The 20,701-nt window shown below is 38.7% G+C and overlaps 1 protein-coding gene across 2 annotated transcripts in view; it reads right to left on the bottom strand.

The window, feature by feature from the left end:
* The window catches only part of ak5 (adenylate kinase 5), a 75,482-nt gene that overhangs the window by 35,020 nt on the left and 19,761 nt on the right, over window positions 1-20,701 (bottom strand). For both annotated transcript variants that reach the window (XM_039815029.1, XM_039815028.1), the window contains exons 6-7: window positions 13,158-13,349; window positions 5,397-5,487 (exon numbers count right to left, since the gene is read on the bottom strand). In XM_039815029.1, coding sequence (XP_039670963.1) covers window positions 5,397-5,487; window positions 13,158-13,349 — 283 coding nt within the window. The remainder of the gene's footprint in view (window positions 1-5,396; window positions 5,488-13,157; window positions 13,350-20,701) is intronic.

Here is a 20,701-nt window from a genome sequence, read left to right as displayed (position 1 = left end):
TGAGAGTCCAAGGTGTAGTCCTTAAATAGCTTGTTTGTCTAAGCAACAGTCCAAACCCCAAAGATATTTAGTTTACTAGCTTAGTTTATTATTTCCGCTGCAAATTCTTCAGGTCGTCCTCCCACCCATCACTAGTAGAAGACAGAAGTATGATCACATTATCCGGTTTAATGTGTGTTCCCACATAATGTATTTCCCCAAAAGCTCTAAGAAAAGGGACAACACCAGTAGCATATCGCTGACTCTTGCATATGATATTTCAGTGAAAGGAAGATCTGAAATAATTCATGCAAGGTATCACTCATGAGGCTACAGTAGAAATAAGGTGGATAAAACAGAGAAAAGAAGCAAATCCTCCCATTTAAGATCGATAAAATCGTCAGGATTTTTGCTTGATTTGAGGATACATTTTCTGTTTCTGATTTCATTTAAAAAATATATATTGTATGTACTGTTAGCTGTCACAGCCAAATCACATTGCAATACATATATGCCTGTATATATTGCATGCTTTCTTTACATTAGAGCTTATTTAGTCTCCCTGTGTATCCCTACAGCACGCATTACCACAACAAGCTTCCAGATGCTAACATGCAGCTGCACATCTGCATTTTGAGGAACACAATGCAAAGAGGAAAATAAAATATCCACAAATCTAAGTTAATTTTGGCCCCATCAATATCTGGACCTGAACTGTCTGTTGTCAGAAAGCTGCCAGGGGTTGTGCTGTGATAAATTCTTAAAACATCTTCATCCTCTTCCTCGGTGGAACTGGGCTGTGAAGAACACTTCCCCTCGGCAGATTCTTTTCATGCATGTCACAGAACAGAGAACTGGGTTAGATTCTGCGAGGATGCAGCTTCAAACGTTCAGGCAGATTCCAGAGAGACGGCAGCTGTGCATTTCTTACATGCATTATGTTGAAAAGCGTCAGAATGCACTAGATTTACAGAGAAAATCAGACCTGTGTCCTCTCTGCAGTTCATAACTTAAGAGTCAGCAACATGTCAGAGTGCATGTCGTCCTTGGAAAGTGAAGGGCTAAGGTATGACAGTGTTGAAACTTAATTTGTTATGTCAGGTGGCTGAGGCTGCAGTCATCAGCAACACCTCAGTTTGGTCCACGTAATAACAGACTGAGGATGGAAAGTGGCAGCAGTTTCCTTTCTCCTGGGAAATAATGTGGCGCTAGAAGCAGCAGATAGACTAGGACGCAATTTCTCTTAAAGATTTTGCTTTAAACTATTGCTGCTAATCTAAAATCTTTTTGTTTCCTACAGCTCTACCTTTTACTTTTTTTGTAACAGCAGATTAGGTCTGAAGATGTTAGTCTGAAGCTAGAGATTTCACCCATGTGATTGAGATTTCCCATTTTTCTTAAGTGTATTTAAGAGTTTCATGATGCAAAAAAAACACCTAGGGTATTTTTCTTTTTATTCTTAGCTGGAACCCCTATTTGTGTGGCTCCATCACAGGAAACCTATGCAGAAGATCATCTTGACAAATGTACAGATGTCACGCTGCTTTTAAATGCACTTCGAAGTGCAGCTACATAACTGCTGTTTGTAAGTGGATGTATTTAAGTTGGAAGCTCTCTTAGTCAATCATGCTCCACATGAGGAACATTTTTCTACAAGAGTTTCTAACATTTCTACAAGAGTAGTATCTTAAGGACAATATAATGAGATTTTCCTACATGATCGTTTAGTGGAAATCAGCAAACATTTAAAGGATGCACCAGCTTTTTGCTGGAATTTAGTAGTCATTTATATTGCTTCATGAGACCTTGAACTCTCATTTGTTCGAGGATCTATTTTTGAGATTTTGCAGGCTTCATGCAACTCAAGTGGTATAAGCACAGTTGTTCACAGTCTGCGTCTGTATTTCAGTGTCCTGACTTGAAGCAGACTGCTGTCAAGTGGGTCAGGTAGCTGTGAAGTAGCACGAGCTTGGAATGTTAGCCTCAGTCACATAATGTGTCTGGCCTTTCTCACCTAACGTACAGATTCTAGAGACAAGCTGACAAACTTGTGTAATCATGCCACATCCAGACTGCCCATACCTGTCCACTAACAGCTCTCTTTGGCTGTTAGTATCACTAACTATCATACCACTGAACTGATTATAACATTGAGCAGCAGCTCTCCTCTAATCAGAACATAACTGAATCTAAAGATATTTCCTCCTCCTGAACTATTTTAAGGTGCCATATGTCGTTTCATGGTAATTCTGCTCCTCCTGACACAAACCTTTCCTTCTGAGTGAATGAATCTGTAACGGTTGCCTTCATCAAAAAATACCATTTTGGTGTAGGACATACTGCATTTAAAAAAAGAAAAAACCTACGCAGTTTCATGCTGTGCTGCAACTGCGCCTGAGCCTTGAACTACAAGCACAAACAAGGCAAGGCAAGTTTATATATTTAGACAGCCAAAAAGCACAAGTTGTTCTCCATACAGTTAAAGCCAAACTGTCATTGGACCCTCAATGCAGACCAGTAAGATAAAAACAAAAGCAAAAAAAACAACCTCAACCAGGCAACAACTGTGGAAGAATCTTAGAAAAAGCAACCAAGGAGTGATCCTTCTTCCATGATGATTACATTTAAAACATTTTTATCAGTACACTGTGCTTTTTTAAAACCAAAAAAGAGTTGTTTGACTTATTTTAATTTCCCTAGACTTGCATTGAAGCTCACACTGGTCTACACGTTGCTGTATGTGCCTTCTCACAGTTAGACAGAAAAAAACCCAGACATGCAGATATCTGATTCAAACCCCCCAATTTAACACCTGGATAGTTTTTTTTTTTTTTTTACATTAATCGCAAGTAGATGGTAAAACTTTATAACTCTTTGTACAAAACTTAAAGCAGATAATCAAAATGGCTGTTTTTTTTAATTGACTAAGTACACCCAGAGAATTTCATATGAAGTAATTGGCTTTCACAATGCAATGCTCACAATACTTTTCGATGCTTCTCTTCTGATTTGCATAAATACATTTCACCAACATTTAATCCAACTGCTCTTAATGGATAATAACTGAACCTGTATATTTTACATTAGTTTGTCAGCTATATAAATACTGTAAAAACAAATTTGGCCAAATGATTGTAGAGGATGTCTTCATTGATCACAACTTCATTACACATATTATGGAAATGATAGATTCTGTAAATGTTGGGTAATGTGAGTTTATTACCTGATGTGAAGACTGTAATCTGTCTTTTACACTACTGTAGCATATTACTTTCAGCACTTCTAACAGCAATTTGAAACATGCATTGTTTGTTAATGGATTCACTGGTGGTTAAAAAGACAAACAAAAAATGAGTCAATATGTTGTGTTTTGGTGATTAAACCATATGTTCTCATGACATTTCACAAAAAACTAATATTTTGAATACATGGTTGTGTGGTGAGAGATTTTCAAAATCCAAATGAATGCACAATGGCAAGTTTTGAATGATAGACCAGCTGTAAGTTACCACATATACCACATAGTTGCATTAATAGTACCAAAGCGATCAAAAAAACTGTAAAAGAATTGATGGGTTAAACCAGTTAAACCTGCTGTTACAGCACATCAAAGATCAATAGAACTCTCTAGACCTTTTTGTGTGTGTGTGTGTGTGTGTGCGCGCGCGCTATAATACATAATGAAACGAGGCATAGTCTGGTACATAACCTCCCATAGAAAGTGGTATCGATCTTCTCATCTAACTCTCCACTAGAAATTGAATAATTGTATTTCCTAAAATATAGAAGTAATCCATTAATTACCAAATTTAAGGGAACTTTAACAAACATGTTTTTTTAATGTTATGTGACAATATATAATGATGTGATTTTTCTAACTCTGGTATCGATCTGTATTGGCCCCAAAAATACAATATACCATAATCTGTATACAACATACAACCAAGAACAACAAAACAATACAACTACAAATCAAAGAAGCATTTAAAAACGTGCTACAGTTAAACAGTGTAAACTGTTTGAGGCAGCGAGCAGCCTTTGCACTACAAAAGATGTTTGAATTGTCACCGGTTACACCCACACTTTATTATGATGAAAAATAATGACAGCTTTGCAACAAAAATCAGGCAGATTTTGCCAGCTCGGTTCTGTGCCAATGGTAAGATTTTTTTCCTTTAACTAAAACCTTTATGATCTCTATCACTTTATGAAATCACTGCAGAAACACCTACAGAGCGCTGACTTATATCTTTTAAACCAACATCAGGCTGTTTCTGTCAGGAAATTGGATCTGGCACATTTTTTTAAACGGTAAATTATCAGTTTTGCATAACATATATATAGTCTCCATCTGACTTTTCAGAGACTCACTCTAACCTTCGTTGATTCTGTATTTCTCACAGAGCGTGGCTAACCCTGCTTCACTGGTTGCTATGCCAACTCTTGTGGTAACCAGGGAGCTGAATGGGGATGACTATTTTGGAAAAGCATTTCTTCAATGAACACATGCAGCTCTTAAAAAGCAATAACACCTGCATGTTCTTTGCTGTGACTGTTTTTTGATGCATATCTATTGCATTACATTTCATCATTTAGTTAGTAGCTACTGATACTGAATACATTTTACTACGTTATACATACAAATACACACATAAGTAAACATGGAACACAGTCTTACATAATGTGTTCTTTATTATTGATGATCTGGCCATAACAAACCTGTCCCTCTGGGAACATTTTATCTAATGCTGACTGCCTCTTGTAGCTGTCTAACATTTATTACCATTTACACAGTGGTGGAAGAAGTACTTCGGTATTTTACTTGAGCACAGAAATACTCTGTTACAGTAACAAGTCCTGCATTCAAACTTTTACTCAAATAAAATTATTAGCATCACATTTCCTTTAAGTACAAAAAGTAAAAATTATCATTATTCAGAATTGCCCATTAAATTATATTATATTATAAATGAATACATTATTATATTATATTATCATTATTGATGCCTTTACTTGAATGATGTTGCAAGTAAAGTTACGGCTACTTTTAATTACTTATTATTATTATTATTACTTTATATCAACTAAGACTAAATGTCTGTTCACCTGCCACGTCACTTCCTTGCCACTGTTTTTAAATATCCCACAATCATTTTTATAAAACCAAGACAATAAGTGCCCTACACTTTTGTTCCCAATAATCCATCCTTGTGTAGTGTCCCACAATATGTGTCTTGATTAGGAAAGAGTAATTAGGAGTGACCTAATTTAATGTAATTTCAAATACTGTAATTTACCTAATTTAATCCATTTATAGGTCAAAATAATGTTAAACTGAAGCTAATATTTAGTTTAGCAGTTTTTAAAGGTGTCTGACTATAAAAAAAATCTTTTTATAAAATAAGTGTTTATCTCACCGGCTGCCGGCTCTTTGGAAGGAAACAGCTTGTTGTCCAAAGTCATGCTGATGTCACAGAAGACCTCCTCCTCATCCCGGTCAGCATCCAACTGAAAAAGAGAACAAACAAAAAAATGATCTTGTTCCTTTGTTCACAATTAATAAGTTAACTTTTTGACATTTAATTATTTCTGCTTGACAGAAATGACAGATACAAGACATACACAGAAGTCATGACCTGAACTTCCAACATCACAAACACAAATGGACATGCTCAGTCCGTTAAGCTGTTGTGACATCCAGAATGAGACTCATTAAAAGACCAAAACATAAGAAATGAGCTCTGATGCCTGGAATTATACACTCAGGGTCATTTTGTATTCAACACACACCGGAAAATTTCATAACATTTGATTAATTAGCCTCCCTTCTGTGTCAATCAGTCTTTCAGATTATTCAGAGGCTGGCTGTCTTCCTTTGCACGTACAGTACTCGTAAATTGACCGTGAAGAATCTGGTTTGTTAGTGAGCTAGAAGCTGATTGAAGAAGGCTTCTCTTCCCTAATCTGCTTTTTGGCCGTCCCTCTGCTCTAATCAGGGACGATGACAAGAAGCAGGCGACCTTGTGCATATACATAACAGATTTAAAAAAAAAAAAAACAGACTGGACATAACTGCTCTGTTTCTCGACCTGAAACTTAAACAGAGAAAGGAATGAATGTCAACTGTGGGAGTGGAGGTCAAACAGCGAAAAGTAGGATAAGGATAGCCCACAACCAGCAACCAGCTTCCTCCTAGGGGTTTCCATGGTAACAACCTAAAAAAAGGCACCAGTGTCTGCTGTCTACTGAGTGGGAGAGTCCCCTGAGCCTGAAACCCAGCGAGTCCAGCAGCAGAAGAGGAACAGAGAGGATCAAAGTGAGGATTCCCCCGAAGAGCCAGGCATTCAGAAACCCATCAGACCTCTCGATGTGTCCGGCATCATGAGCAGAGAAAAATGACCGCTGTCACGCTGCAGCGTCTTTATAACCAAAAACTGTTCCCACTTGAACAGAGAGGCTCCGTATAATCCATCTAAATTTACAAGCAGCTGTCTGAGACTCTTCAGAGAAAGTGTCACTTTTCAAGGGCAGATTAGGAGCTTTCACTTTTTTTGAGAAAAGCTCTACTGTGGACTGAATGACTCAATGTCATCACAGTGACTGTTCAGGCCGAGGACAAGGAAAGGGAACTTGCATTGCAGCATAGCGTGTTCATATTATAAAGCAAAGTGCACCAGTCTCCTTTTATTAGGCTAATAAACAATAAACAAAACTAATGCTGTATCCACGCTGAGCCTTAAAACCAAACAAGGCAGTAATGAGTTATACATCAATAGTGATACTGTATACTTTAATTAGAGATCCAGATATTGCCTCTCAGAAAGCACAAAGACTGGGGCAGGCCCAAAGCCGTCCTGCACCTCTGAACACAGAGTTTTCTACCAACGTTAGATCAGTTTCAATTATTATTTAACTTGATTTCTGTATTCCTGTCAGAGGCGATAGAGAGCTGTCCTGCTATGCAGCTTGCAACTGCATCTAAGCAGTCTTACATCATCATTTTCCAAAAAAGGGCTCAGTTTTTTCGGGTTTTCCAGATTCATCTGCTCTGGATAATGTTTTTGATAAACTCCAAATTTGGCCGTGAAAAACGTTGCATGAGAGACCAATCTGAGTAGCAGTCAAAATGGCTGCCGAGGAGGAGGTATTCATCTTCCTAAAAAAACGCAACAAAATGTACCTGATAGCAACTTTAGCCACTTTGTTATGTTTGCTCGCCTCAGATTGGTTTCTTGTGAGCAGGAGATACTTTTGCATGCGCACCAGAAAATATCTCGTGCACACCAGAAAGTATCTTGTGCGCGCAAGAAAAAAAAAAGTCATGTCATGTCCCCTTAGGGGTCTCCGTACATATATGTACTGTATTTGGTAAATTATTTGTGGAGTGATTAGGATTTTGAAACAGTCCAGAAATACATTAAGCCCCTCCCTGAAATAAATCATCTTAAAATCGAAAGGCAATTGTGTCTTCTGCCGTGGGCGCCTGGGTAGCTCACCTGGTGGAGCGCACGCCCATGTACGGAGGCTTAGTCCTCAATGCAGCGGCCGCAGGTTCGGGTTCGGTTCCGGCCTGCGGCCCTTTGCTGCATGTCGTTCCCCTTCCATCTCTCCCCTTTCATGTCTAAAGCTGTCCTGTCAGAGTTAAAGGCCTAAAAATGACCAAACAAAAGGTGGAACCCTACAGGGGACAGAAGTGCATGCTTGTGTTGAATAATTATCCATTGACCGCGGGAAGCGAAATAAAATCCCTCATCCTCCATGTCAAAGATCTCAAAGAGGAGATGAGAAGTAGATTAAAGGAAGCAGATGAAGCTTTGAGATGGCAGCTCCTTTTTTTAAACTTTGCAACTCTTTTCAGGAAGAAAGCAAGTATGGTGCATTCAGTGTTTTCTGTTTGATCATCTAATTGAATTGATGTTGAGCTAAAAATAATTGGAAAAAGAGCTTCCTCCAGTACACCACAACAATATGTTCAATGCTCAATGTTGTCGGCCTCTGAAGAGGACACACAAAACAGTAGAGATACAAAAAGATATGAATATAATAGGCTATAAATAGATTTTAACAAAAGACCCAAAACCTTTATTCAGTTATTTTCAAAAGCGAGGGATATCTCAATGGTTTTTTTTTTAACAAGAAGATAGTTGTTCATACTGATTATTTACAATGCCAGTGTCTTATTCATGTTCCAGGAACAAATACCTTGTAACCTTCCCCGGAGAGATAAGACTCCCAGAAAGATAGAGCGAGGTGTCTTTTGTTTATTATATTTGTGTAGTATCTCACAGCATGTGGGAAGGAAGCTGGAGCTGAGCTCACTCAGAGAGTACCTCATTAGATCGGTCCTTTTTTCTAGAATGACAGGACGGCTTTAATACAACAAACTATTATCTCTCCTTCGCTGCAATTTCCTGTTAGGCTTCATTGTGTTTGTGTGTGTGTTTGATAAGTTGAGTCATCCTAAATGCAAAGAACAGACCCTCATTCGTACATTATCATCACTTTTCCCGCATAAAAATCTAAATGTCACAAATCCCAAACTTTGTCCATGGCTCAAAAAATAATGATGTATAATAATGTCTCAATCTACGCACAAATGTAGACCATGGCAATCACAATGAGCAATTTGTGCTGGTAGTAGACACACTATTGGAAATATAATCCTACCATGTAGATCATACTTCGTAGTCTTATTGGAAAGTTTTCTCAAAAACAATGCACTCAAGGTTCTAAAAGTCCTATTGTGTAATAAAACATAACTTGTTGTTTAGAAGCCCAAGACACACTTCTCCAAGTGTTGGTGGAAACAAAGCAATCACTTTCAACTTACTGTACCATCCACACATCTACTGTTAATACAGAATAGATTTATAAAGATATGTTTTTCCCTGCATCATTTCTCATAAGTGGTTCTTTTAGACTGAGCTAACCATTGTCGTCTTTTGTCGCAATTGCATGGAGGATTAGACAAGCGAGAAGAAAGGGGGGAGTGACATAGCTGCGTTTCTGACTCGCCCGTCGATGCTGCAGTGATTCACAGGAGGGACAATCCATCGATAAGCTCTCAAAATGTTCAAGTCACTGGAGTGAGGACTGCAGACTTCTTTCATTCACAGGTTACAAGAGAGGAAATTGGTTATACCCAAGGTGTTTATTACAAAAACCCAACGCACCAAATATATACTGTACCTGTCAGGGATATTGGATGTTTTATTTTAAGATTATTTTTGGTCCTTTATTTTCACAGGACAAATGAAGACATGGAAGGGGAGAGAGAGAGAGGGAATGACATGCAGCAAAGGGCTGCAGGTCGGAGTAGAACCTGTGGCCTATGTGCGCCTCCTCTACCAACTGAGCTAACCCGGCCACACGGATATTGGATGTTTAAGGAGCTTTAAATATTATCTATTTTCTTCATTTCTGTATTGTTTCTTGTTGTTTATAAAACTGTTATCTAACTGTCTAGCTTTGAATAAGGACAACTCAATGTGAGAAAAGCATAAACTGCGACTCAGCACCCACGCAGGTCTGGTAATACATTTGTGATTTCTACATTCCTGCCAGCATTAATGGAAAACAAAACACCCCATAACACTTATGTATTGCAAAAACAACTGTTGATGTGGCTTTTCCAGCTTTTTTTTTTTTGAGGTGTTATTGTTATCTATAATATATATATATATATATACATAAAATGGACGCACAACATCAAGATATCTTCAACTTACAATTTACAAAGCTTTGACAGATGGCTACTCTCGGTTCAACCAGTTGTCAAACATAAGCATAATTTTTTTTATGATACCTGAGTCAGTCAGTTAATTGATCAACAGAATATTCATCTGCAAAAACTTTGATAATTAAGGTTAAAGGTGCCTTTATTGAATTAATTATGTAATTAATGAATTATTAATTAATTAATGGATCAACTTCTAGTAAAGACGCCATAAATTCCACTGATTTCAAGTTCTAAAATGTGAATATTTTCTTGTTGTCTTCGTGTTGATATGATGATGATTGTTTTTGGATCGCTGCTCAGACAAAGCAAGACACTCGAAGACAACATCCCGGGCTCTGGGAAATTGTGATGGACATTTATTTCCATTTTCTGACATTTTATAGACCAAAGGATTAATCGATTTATTGAGAAAATAATAGTCATAATAATTGATGAGAATATGTATAATAGGGAAGACTAGCTGGTCGTTTAGGCCTCAGCTAATCAGGAACCTTATAATAAACAATAAACTTGTTAGTTGGAGAAGATGTTTGCCTAAAATTGGTGAAATTATGATTTAAATCAGAAACCGTCTGATCAAAAATACCAGTAAAGAAGAGTATGAACTATTCAAATTGTGCATGCTGGCTATTGGAAACTTTAACAGGTGAAGCATGTACAGTTACAGATAAAATAGATGGATGGGAGAATGTATGTACAGCAGTAAAAAAATGCAAATATACAGTATACAGTATATATAGAAGCAATATTTATGAACTGTGAAGAAACAAGAGAGCAAAGGGAAAGAGGGACCCAGACCAGAAAACAATAAGCAGAATATAAAAAGGCAATATACCTAAGGAAATAGGATATCACACAGGAGGAAATACAGGTTGCTGCAATAAAATATTAAAATATTAAAATACCAATATAATAATGTTCTTTCCTCAAAAGGCTGAATTCAATTTATTCAGGGCAAGACAACATTGTTTTGAAGTGGGAGACAAAGCAGGAAAATTACTCCCTAGATATATAAAACAGAGGGAATTTGCTTTCACACTGATCTCTGTAGGTCATTATCTACCTCTACTGATGAAGAAATGTGTTTCTTCAAAGTGCCATTTCGGCTTCCCAAACTGACAGAAGAGCAAAGAGAACTCCTTGATGCGGATTTAACTATAGAGGAAATTAAAGAGGTAATGGGGGCCCTACCTGTGGGTAAGGCCCCAGGGCCTTAAGAGTTTTGCAACTGAACTGGCTCCACTTCTGTTAGAGGTATATAAAGAGGCCCTGGAGAAGGGCACACTGCCACCAACATTTAGACAGGCTTTGATAACTTTGGTTCCTAAAAAAGGTAAAGACCCAGGAGACTGTAAGAATTACTGCCCAATCTCCCTAATGCAGTTAGACGTTAACATTATTTCAGAAATGTTGGCAAATAGATTAAATAAGGTTATTACTTCTCCAACTCATCCTGATCAGGTGGGGTTTATTTGGGGCGTAGCTTGTCAGAAAATATCAGGAGCCTCATTAATATTGCATGGTCTGTAGCTGATAGACAATCCTCAATAGCTGCTATTTCCCTCGGTGCTAAAAAAGGCATTTGATGTGTTTGAATGGGGCTATATGTTCAACATTTTGGAAATGTATGGGTTTGGCAGCATTTTTATAAAGTGAATTAAGGTGCTGTATAAGCACCCAGAGGCTGCAGTGCAAACTAATGGGTTCATTTCTGAATATTTTGCTCTTGGAAGGGGAACAAGACAGGGCTCACTTCTGTCTCCTTTGTTGTTTTGTTTTTGTTTAGGGCATCTGATTATTTTAATTATTTCTAATGTTAATGGGAGATCTACTAGAAATGATCCCGTAACACTTGATTTTAGGTTGCCCCGAGACACCAATCTAATAGCATGCACAACAAATCTGTTTCTCACATTGGATTGGTTATTCAGTTTTCCCTCTGCTGCGAGGAAGACGATGCTGCGCTGAGGCTCAGACAGATCAATAAGATTGAAGAGGCAGCCACGAGCCAATAGCTTTATTACCACCTGCCTCACACAAACCCAAGGGTACCTCAATGCCCCTCTGCACCAGAGCACACAATCTAATGAAGATCTCAGTGGACTCTAATTAACACTCAGCTCTCTATCCCAGCAGCAACAGTCTGCGTTTCATCTCGCAAAAACAATCAGGAGCTGCTGTCCTTTGGGTGTGTGTTAGGAATGATATTGAATATCTTTGATTATGTTAACATGATTACTGGCACACACCTTTAGACAGATTGTTAATACTGAATGATTCTACAAAACTTCAGATTATTTTAAATTACATTTTTGATTATTGATTACAGATTTATTTTGGGTGTATTTCCACCTTTTACTAGCTAGTTGATTGTGTAGAGACTGAAGAAGAAACAAGGTTAAAGAGAGAGCGGTACGATATGCATCAAAGTCCTCAGGCTGGAATTGGATTCAGGATTTTTACCACTAGGCTACCAGGATGTCAACATTTTGAAATAATTCATTTCTACAATATCTGCATATGGCAACTACAGTATCATATGAGAATGGTTAAAGGCGTACTATGCAGGAATTGTCGCTTACTGTTTGTAAACACAACACCCAGTCCAACATGTACAGTGTACCACATGCAGCACCACGGACGACAGCGAAAGGGAAAGCTAACCCCAGATTCACTCTCGTTTTAGAACAAGCTTTTTCTGCTTGGCGTTCACCTCACTATAATTTGCATTTTACTTCGGAGCTGCATTCACCATTTCGGTAGCTTCCTCTTGGATGTGTGCCTGCGCATGTTGTTCAAGTTTTTGTGTGTTTACCATGAGACTGGCAGCCATCCAATGGTGCAAACACCTAAACATCCCACTGCTACTTTCCATCCCACATGACATCATCCTGGTATAGCTGTTCGTCTGCGCCAGGAAGTTAAATTCGGCCTCTGGCACGAAAGCTGGGGCACGACGTTGAGCGACGTGTTTCCTCACAATGGTGTGAAACGGTGTGCAACTGCTTTAAGATATGTTTTCTCTCGTTTGGTGGGTGTGTCTCTCGTTTATTGGCTGTGTCACAGGTGATACCCAATCAGCAGAGACGTGTCTGTAAACTCGTGGTAAAAAAAGGCAGAGCGCTTGCGCACACAACAGGGCGTTCAACGCACCCCCGTTTCAGTTTTAAAAAACATGTTGCTACGTTTTGTCTGGGCTGAACGTGGCCCTGGACTTTCCAAACACCCCTCCACACCCTTACTTCCTGTCACCACTTCCTGTGTTAGTACTGAAGGTTGCAATTAGATGTAAATCATGCTCTGAATCCTTCAATATGGCTGTCATTTAAAGAGACAATGGGCTGCTTTAGGAAAATAAACATGCATGTGCATGTATAATATCACTTCTCTCTGTCTTTCTCTTTAATGCAAACACACACAGACATTCCACACGACTTACTGTAACAATAAGGCCCCTCTCCTGGAAGTATTTGACCAGAGGAATGGTGTTTTGTTTGAAGTTGGTCAGGCGGCGGTCGATGGCCTTAGGGTTGTCGTCTGGTCGTCCCTGCTGCTCGGCTCGTTTCTGCAGCCTCTCCTTCAAACGGTGGTTAGTGCAGGCCAGGAAGACCACCAAGTCTGGAGTGCAGATCTACCAGGAGAGAAAAAGACGTGAAAAATTACAGCTAAACCTTAACCACTCTGATAAACCTTCATCTGACCCTGAGAAGGCTCGGTCTCAGAGCTGCAAACTGAAGAATCAGCTCGGGGTCAGTCTTAATTTTAAATTCAATGTACTCAGTGCAAAATGTCGAAACTGCAATTCCCACTAGAATAAATCATTCTCATTAAGGTCTAAAGAGATTGGATATGTATTTTTTTTACCGCAGGTTTTGAATTTTTAAACAAGTCCATCACCTGAATTTCACTGAATTGAATCAATGCCAAGGAGATTTAAGGTTGAAGCCTTGGAAATACCCTGCAGCTGCTCACTCCACTGATACAATTTTAAAACAGGCGGAATAATGAGTCAAATAGGATGATGCTAAACATTATTACCTGCCACTAGCAGACAGATTTTCTTTCTTTTAACGGATAGATTGAGATTGTAGATGTTCACAGGAAAGTTTGTTTTTTGTAACAGCAAAGGACATTACAGGTGTGATAACTTGTGCGGCCTTTTCTATTTAGAGATCAGACATGAAGAGGAGCCAGTTACAAAGTGCAATTCAACAGCTCAAGACGCATCATTCCCTGATAACATCTGCACGAGTGAATAAAGCTGTGGTTACTCATTATTTATTGTTGCTATAGCTGCCAGAACCATAACAATTTACAGTAACTGATGATTTGTTATCATATACATTATTATTGTTGGGTTTATTTTTTTGTTTTGTGTTTTACTTCCTGCTCTGCTGCACATATTTAATTTTGTTCTAAAACAACCAAGGTGTTAATTATATACGTTTGAAGCTGCATCATTTCATTTATTTATTGTTACTTGGAGGCAGGTAAACACATTAGCATTCATGTTTTTCAGGCTACCTGTCATATATTGCTATCCTCTACTAATGTTTTGTTCTCTACAAACTCCTGAGGGAAATTTCCACTGTGTTCACTCGTTACCAACTGCGTCTGTCTGCAGTTTGTTGCTCAGCAGATCAGAGAGTCAGAGAGACTTCCAATCAAAACGGTGGTTGTGGGCCATAAAACCAAAACAGGAGTCCCGTAATAATTACTTCTGGGTTCTTCACTATGAGCAACCCCCTTCACACTACACATAGTATTTTGATCTATTGTTGATATAATAAAATTGATAAGTGCAGCTTTAATACATTTTGTAAAAGATAATATGCAATCAGGCATGTTTTTTTTTCTGAAGCTCAATTACACGTTGACAAATCTGACATAAGAATGCCTCTGAAAAAATTATTGTGTGCGGGGACTGTATGTATTTGTAACCACGATAAAAGGAATTGTAACTGCTGCGTGCCCATTAACAATCAAGTTCTGAGCAAAGTCCTATCGTTCAGCTCAAATTACTGCAATCAGGAGACTATGTAATAACTATGAGAGGCATGTTGCCAATACATAATAGCAAGCAAATAAACACTAGCTTTTCTAATTTAAAGGAACAGGTCAGGCAACAGCACTGACTAAGGCCTGAGTAGAGATTTAATTTGTGAAACGACAATGCAAAAAACATTCCTTAGTAACCAACGAGTACATGGACTAAACAGGCTGACGGGTGCGCTGGCTATTTAAAGATCAGTGAAGGATGCTGTTCTCTAATGCAAAGCAGCATCAAAGGGAAATAACTCGGTTTCTATGGCTCTGACCTCTCTAAGGTGAGGCGCCTCCAGTCGTTTTAGAAAGAGGAAAGAGTGTAAAATACTCTCATCTTGAACTTGACAACTAGTCCCCCAGCTAACCGCCACTGGGACCTTTCCCTCAATAAGAAGCTTTCAGAGTGGTTTATTACTAGTCATACTCTGTTGTTTGTTTTCCTGTTTGTCAGATGAATTGCACATTTGATCTGACCCACACCCAGAGCCCTGTTTTTTTTCTCAGTATGTGCTGTTAATGTGGAGCAGCCATCGGACGCTGCATTTGTTTTCTAAATTAGATTCATCATTAAAATCATTTAAATGTCTGCAGAAATGTATTAATAACACATGACATAAGAGCATCTATTTTCAGTTGTAATGCCGGCAGCGCTGTCAGTGATGCAATCTCTCTTGCTCAAAGGCCAGGAAGCATGTGGTAGGCTTCCTCTCCAACTACCACACGCACACGCACGCACACACACACACACACACACACACACACACACATACACACACACACACACACGCACACACACCTTTAAAAAAAGATGCGTAAGCAGGCAGATGTTGACCTGAAATACGACAGCTAATACCCTTTTACGGATGTTCTGTTAAAGGAGATTTAAGCAGTGAAATGCTGTGGCTTCCTGTTCTGCTGCAACCTCTTTTACGAAGCTAAATATAAACTAGATGATACCGATACTGTCACTTACAAAGTATAGCCGTTGTATACTATTTATCTGACACATTCACTCATATGGCTTATTTTTTTTCGGTGGGAACCACTATGTAAAACTTTTCGTACCAAGTTTTGTAGTTGGTTTGGTAAACAAGGCCTTGTATAAGATAAGAGATAAAACATTCTTCAAAACAGCAAACTTACTCCAGCTGTTCAAACTTAAGTTAACATAATGGACTCTTTCCTGTGATTTTGATCTTATTTATACAAACTACTGTGCATGAACAAACAGCTGATTTTGGGCATCAGTACAAACTACTGTTTGCCTTTGGTTCATTACATTCTGCTCTGCCTTTCTTTTCTTTTTTTAAGATAATTTTTTTGGGCATTTTAGGCCTTTATTTTCATAGGACAGATGAAGACATGAAAGGGGAGAGAGAGGGGGAATGACATGCAGCAAAGGGCCCAAGGTCGGAGTCAAACCCACAGCCGCTGCGTTGAGGAGTAAACCTCTATATATGGGTGCATGCTTTACCAAGTGAGCTATCCAGTCGTCTCCATCTGTCTCTATGAACTGGAGCGTTCTAGGGTTGTTTCCTCTTCATCCGCCATCCAGCAGTTCTCATGGAGAACAAGTCACTTTTATTTATATATCACAATCACAAATTTACTTCAAGAGGCTTTACAATCTGTAGTCAAGTCAAGTCAAGTCAAGACAATTTATTTATAGAGCTCATTTAAAACCAACCTAGGCTGAACAAAGTGCTGTACAGTTATATTATGTTATAAAAACAAAGGAAGACAATGCAAATATAGACACAATGAACATCATACAAACAACACACATCTATACAAATGTCCCTAAACTAAATCATATGCCAAAGAATAAAAATGTGTTTTAAAGGTCCCGTGACATGGTGCTCTTTGGATGCTTTTATATAACCCTTAGTGGTCCCCTAATAGGGTATTTGAAGTCTCTTTCCCGACATTCAGCCTTGGTGCAGAATTACAGCCACTAGAGCCAATCCCACAATGAGCTTTCCTTAGTATGTGCCATTTATGTGTCTGTAGCTATTGAGGAGGAGAGGGGGGGGGGGCCTTGACCAACTGCCACTTTGCTCGTTTGAAAGCCATGATGCCTCTCTCTCTCTCATGGGTGGGACAAATTCTCTGGGCGGGCAAAGCAGAGAAGGGGGAGGTAACCTTGCTCATTATGACCTCATAAGGAGCAAGATTCCAGATCGGCCCATCTGAGCTTTCATTTTCTCAAAGGCAGAGCAGGATACCCAGGGCTCGGTTTACACCTATCTCTATTTCTAGCCACTGGGGGACCATAGGCAGGCTGGGGGAACGCATGTTAATGTTAAAAAACCTCATAAAGTGACATTTTCATGCCATGGGACCTTTAAAGATCTTGGCAGTAGAGGAGGACCTAATACGAATGGGAAGTTTGTTACTGAGTCTCGGGGCATAAGGCACGATCACCCTTTGTTTTCATCCGAGACTGTGGAATAGCTAAAAGGATATTAGACAATCTTAGGTTCCTGGAGGAGTGATGTAGGGTAAGGAGATCAGCAATATATAAAGGGACCAATCGATGTAATGCCTTAAAAACAAATAACATTACCTAAAAATGGATTCTACATTTCACCGGTAACCAGTGAAGAGAAGCCAATATCGGGGAGATATGATCCCTCCTTCTGGTACCAGTCAACAATCTAGCAGCCACATTCTGGACAAGCTGCAGGCGTGATAAAGATGATTGGCAAATCCCGGAATACAAGGAATTGCAGTAGTCAATACGAGACGAAATAAGAGCATGAATAACAGTCTCCAAGTCCTTACGACAGAGGAAGGATTTTAGCTTAGCAATAGTTTTTCGAAAGTTCGTCAACTGAATTTGGGGGGCCAAACAACATGACTTCCGTCTTACTCTCATTAAGTTGGAGACAGTTTTTAGCCATCCAGCACTTTATGTCTTTCAGGCAGTGAAAAAGGGACTTTAAAGAGTTGGTATCACCTGTTTTAGAGGCAGGTACAGCTGTGTGTCATCAGCATAACAGTGATAACCAAATGTTATGTTTGTGAAGAATGGAGCCCAATGGGAGCATGTACAAAGAGAATAAAATTGGCCCTAAAATCGAACCTTGAGGTACACTGCATGTAATTGCTGCCGAAAAGGAGGAGGTAATTCCAATTTCAACAGAAAAGTTTCCATTTTTTTTACATAAGAATTGAACCACTGTAGAGCAACAGCCTGGATCCCTAACCTATGCTGAAGGCGATCCAACAAGATGGCATGATCAACAGTGTCAAATTCAGCACTAAGGTCCAGCAAGAGTATTTCCTCCATCACCGAACAACAACAAATCATTTATCACTTTAAGAAGTGCTGTTTCTGTGCTATGGTTTACTGTGAAACCAGACTGAAAATTGTCCAAGACATTATTTTCACTTAAAAATGAAGAGCGCTGAGCAAGAACAACTTTCTCCAAAATCTTTGACAGAAACGATAATTTTGAAACAGGCCTGAAGCTGTTACAATCAGTAGAGTCAAGGTTGGGTTTTTTAATTAGAGGCTGAACCACAGCATGTTAAAAGCTAGATGGGACTGTCCCATTCATAAGAGAGCGATTTATTACAGACAAGAGGCTGGGACCAATAGTATCAAATACCTCTTTCAAAAGATGAGAGTGGACAATATCTGAAGATGAATAGGTAGGTTTCATGTGTGATACAATATCCATCAATGCTGACAGGGCCACAGGCACAAAACAATTCGGAGAAGCAGGGCATAGGATTGATTTAGAAGGGTCATGATCAGTAGGTGAAATACAAGATCTGATAGTGTCAACCTTGTTGATAATAAAGCTCAAAAATTGTTCTTTGATTTCAAACGTAGCATCAGGGAGTGAAATAGCATGATTTAGTGCAGTATTTATTGCACTAAACACAATTTTAGGGCTATGTGCATTTTTAGCTATGATATCAGAAAAATGCTTTGCTTTAGATGCTTTGACAAGGCATTGGTAGGATACCTGGTGGCTTTTCTACACTTTTGTCTAAGGGCACGAGTCTCACTGTTAGTCAAGGCTGGGCTTTGACTTTGGGTTGCTTCAATTTAAAAGGGGCAACAATATCAAGAACATCTGTGACAGTGGTATTAAACCGAGTAACTAGCTCATCTGTAGACAGAGAAGTGGAGGTTATCTCTGTAGGACAAGCTATGAAAGCATAACAAAATTGCTTTTGATTTTTGAAGATTGACGCTAAACCCCCACCAATGCCAGCCAAGTTTCCGTGACAAATAAAAAGTCTAGATCACGTGATAGAAAGAAGTCATTTAAAATTAATGTTTTGTTCAAAAGTGATTGCACATTCAACAATGCAAATTCTGTAGGCTTACAGCACCCTCTTTTAGACCCTCGATTCAGATAAGGAACCCAACAGGTTCAGATAAAAAAACCAACAGAATCTTCATTCTGTTTAAAAAAAATTTGAATGGCATTCACCTTACTTGTCCAAACAGAACTAAAGCAAACACATAATTTACATACATCTCTACATACTTGGGCCCTATGGGCATGTATTATGTGTGAGCAATCAGCTTGGTTCAATGTAGCGCCAAAGTTTTTTTTCAAATAATCACGCAGATTATTTTCTCAGTTAATTGTTTAAACAATTTCCTGAAGCCCACAGGGATATCTTTAAATTGCTTCTATTGTCCAACCAACAGACAAAACCCCAAATATTTTTGATTTACTATACTAATTGTACAAACATAAGACAAAAAGCAGTACATCCTTACAATTGAGAAGTTGGAACTAATGTTTGTCTTTTTTGCTGGAAATATAACTTTCTTTTAGCGATTTATTGATTATCAAAATTGTTGCAGAATTATTTTCACAAGATTATCTTGACGACTTTCTAGGCTGCCGACTTTCTAGGCTGCCACTGGTACCAAAACATTGGCCTTATATTAAAAGATTATCCCTTTAACCACTAATCCAAACTTATATTCCATATTAAAGTTTTAATATTAATTTTTTAGTTAAACTTGGATCCATGAATTTTTGTCCCAAAGTGACCAGAAAAGCTTTTATCTGTGATGCTAATAAAGGATGAACCTCAATCTTCAACTGTAACCTTTTTTTGGTAAATGTCACCTTTACACTTTTCATGCTTTGTAATAACAGAGCTTTGTAAGCTTGCTAAAAGAAGAATTATATAACATTACTGTCTTTACAACTTCCCCCTGTAAACCTATAGAAATCCCAGTCTTGCAGGAGGAGATAGATGAAACCATGTGCACTAGCAATATGCTGTAATTAATTCTTATCAAAACATGATGTTTAATTTCTTTCTGATGTTACAGAGGAATATGCAGAGAGTTTCGGCGTCCACACTGAACATACAAAGCAAAGTACCTGCTGCTCTGTTCTGTTCTCTTTTTTATATAATCATTATGATGGATGAGTAATGAGTGTGTTGCTAGTAAATACAAGGAGCAAACTCAGTCACAATCTTGGGCCAGTTGGCATTGTATCATAACTATTTTCATCGTTATTTAGTGTCTTGATTTTTTTCTTTCTGTGTTGTGGATTTTAAAACACATAGGTAGATTGACAGGAATGAGTAGATAGACTGACACCTCCGTTGTTGACAGGAGTGGAGGTAAAAAGCCTGGAGGGGATGATGAAGGGACAGACGTCTCTCTGGGCAGCTGTAAAGAGGAGTATGGCGGTTGTGGTGTCCCACAGGAGCAGCTCATAGATGGCTGCTGTGATCTTGTAAAGGGCAAATAATGAGATGAAAATGGATGCTGCGGGTCCCCAGAGGATCGCTCAGAGCTCACACTGTCCTGGGGAATATGGGATCCAAAATAAAATCCTGAACCTTTTAGAATATGAATTATATGATGCTTCAGGGAGCACCTAGTCTGTTTGAAAGTCATTTAGAAATGAAATGTCTATGAATCACTCATTCACATTTAACTGT

This window comes from Perca fluviatilis, chromosome 11, assembly GCF_010015445.1.
Source record: "Perca fluviatilis chromosome 11, GENO_Pfluv_1.0, whole genome shotgun sequence".
NCBI classification, from domain to species: domain Eukaryota; kingdom Metazoa; phylum Chordata; class Actinopteri; order Perciformes; family Percidae; genus Perca; species Perca fluviatilis.
Note: the sequence above shows the minus strand (reverse complement) of the source record. Positions and strands in the feature narration are given on the sequence as shown.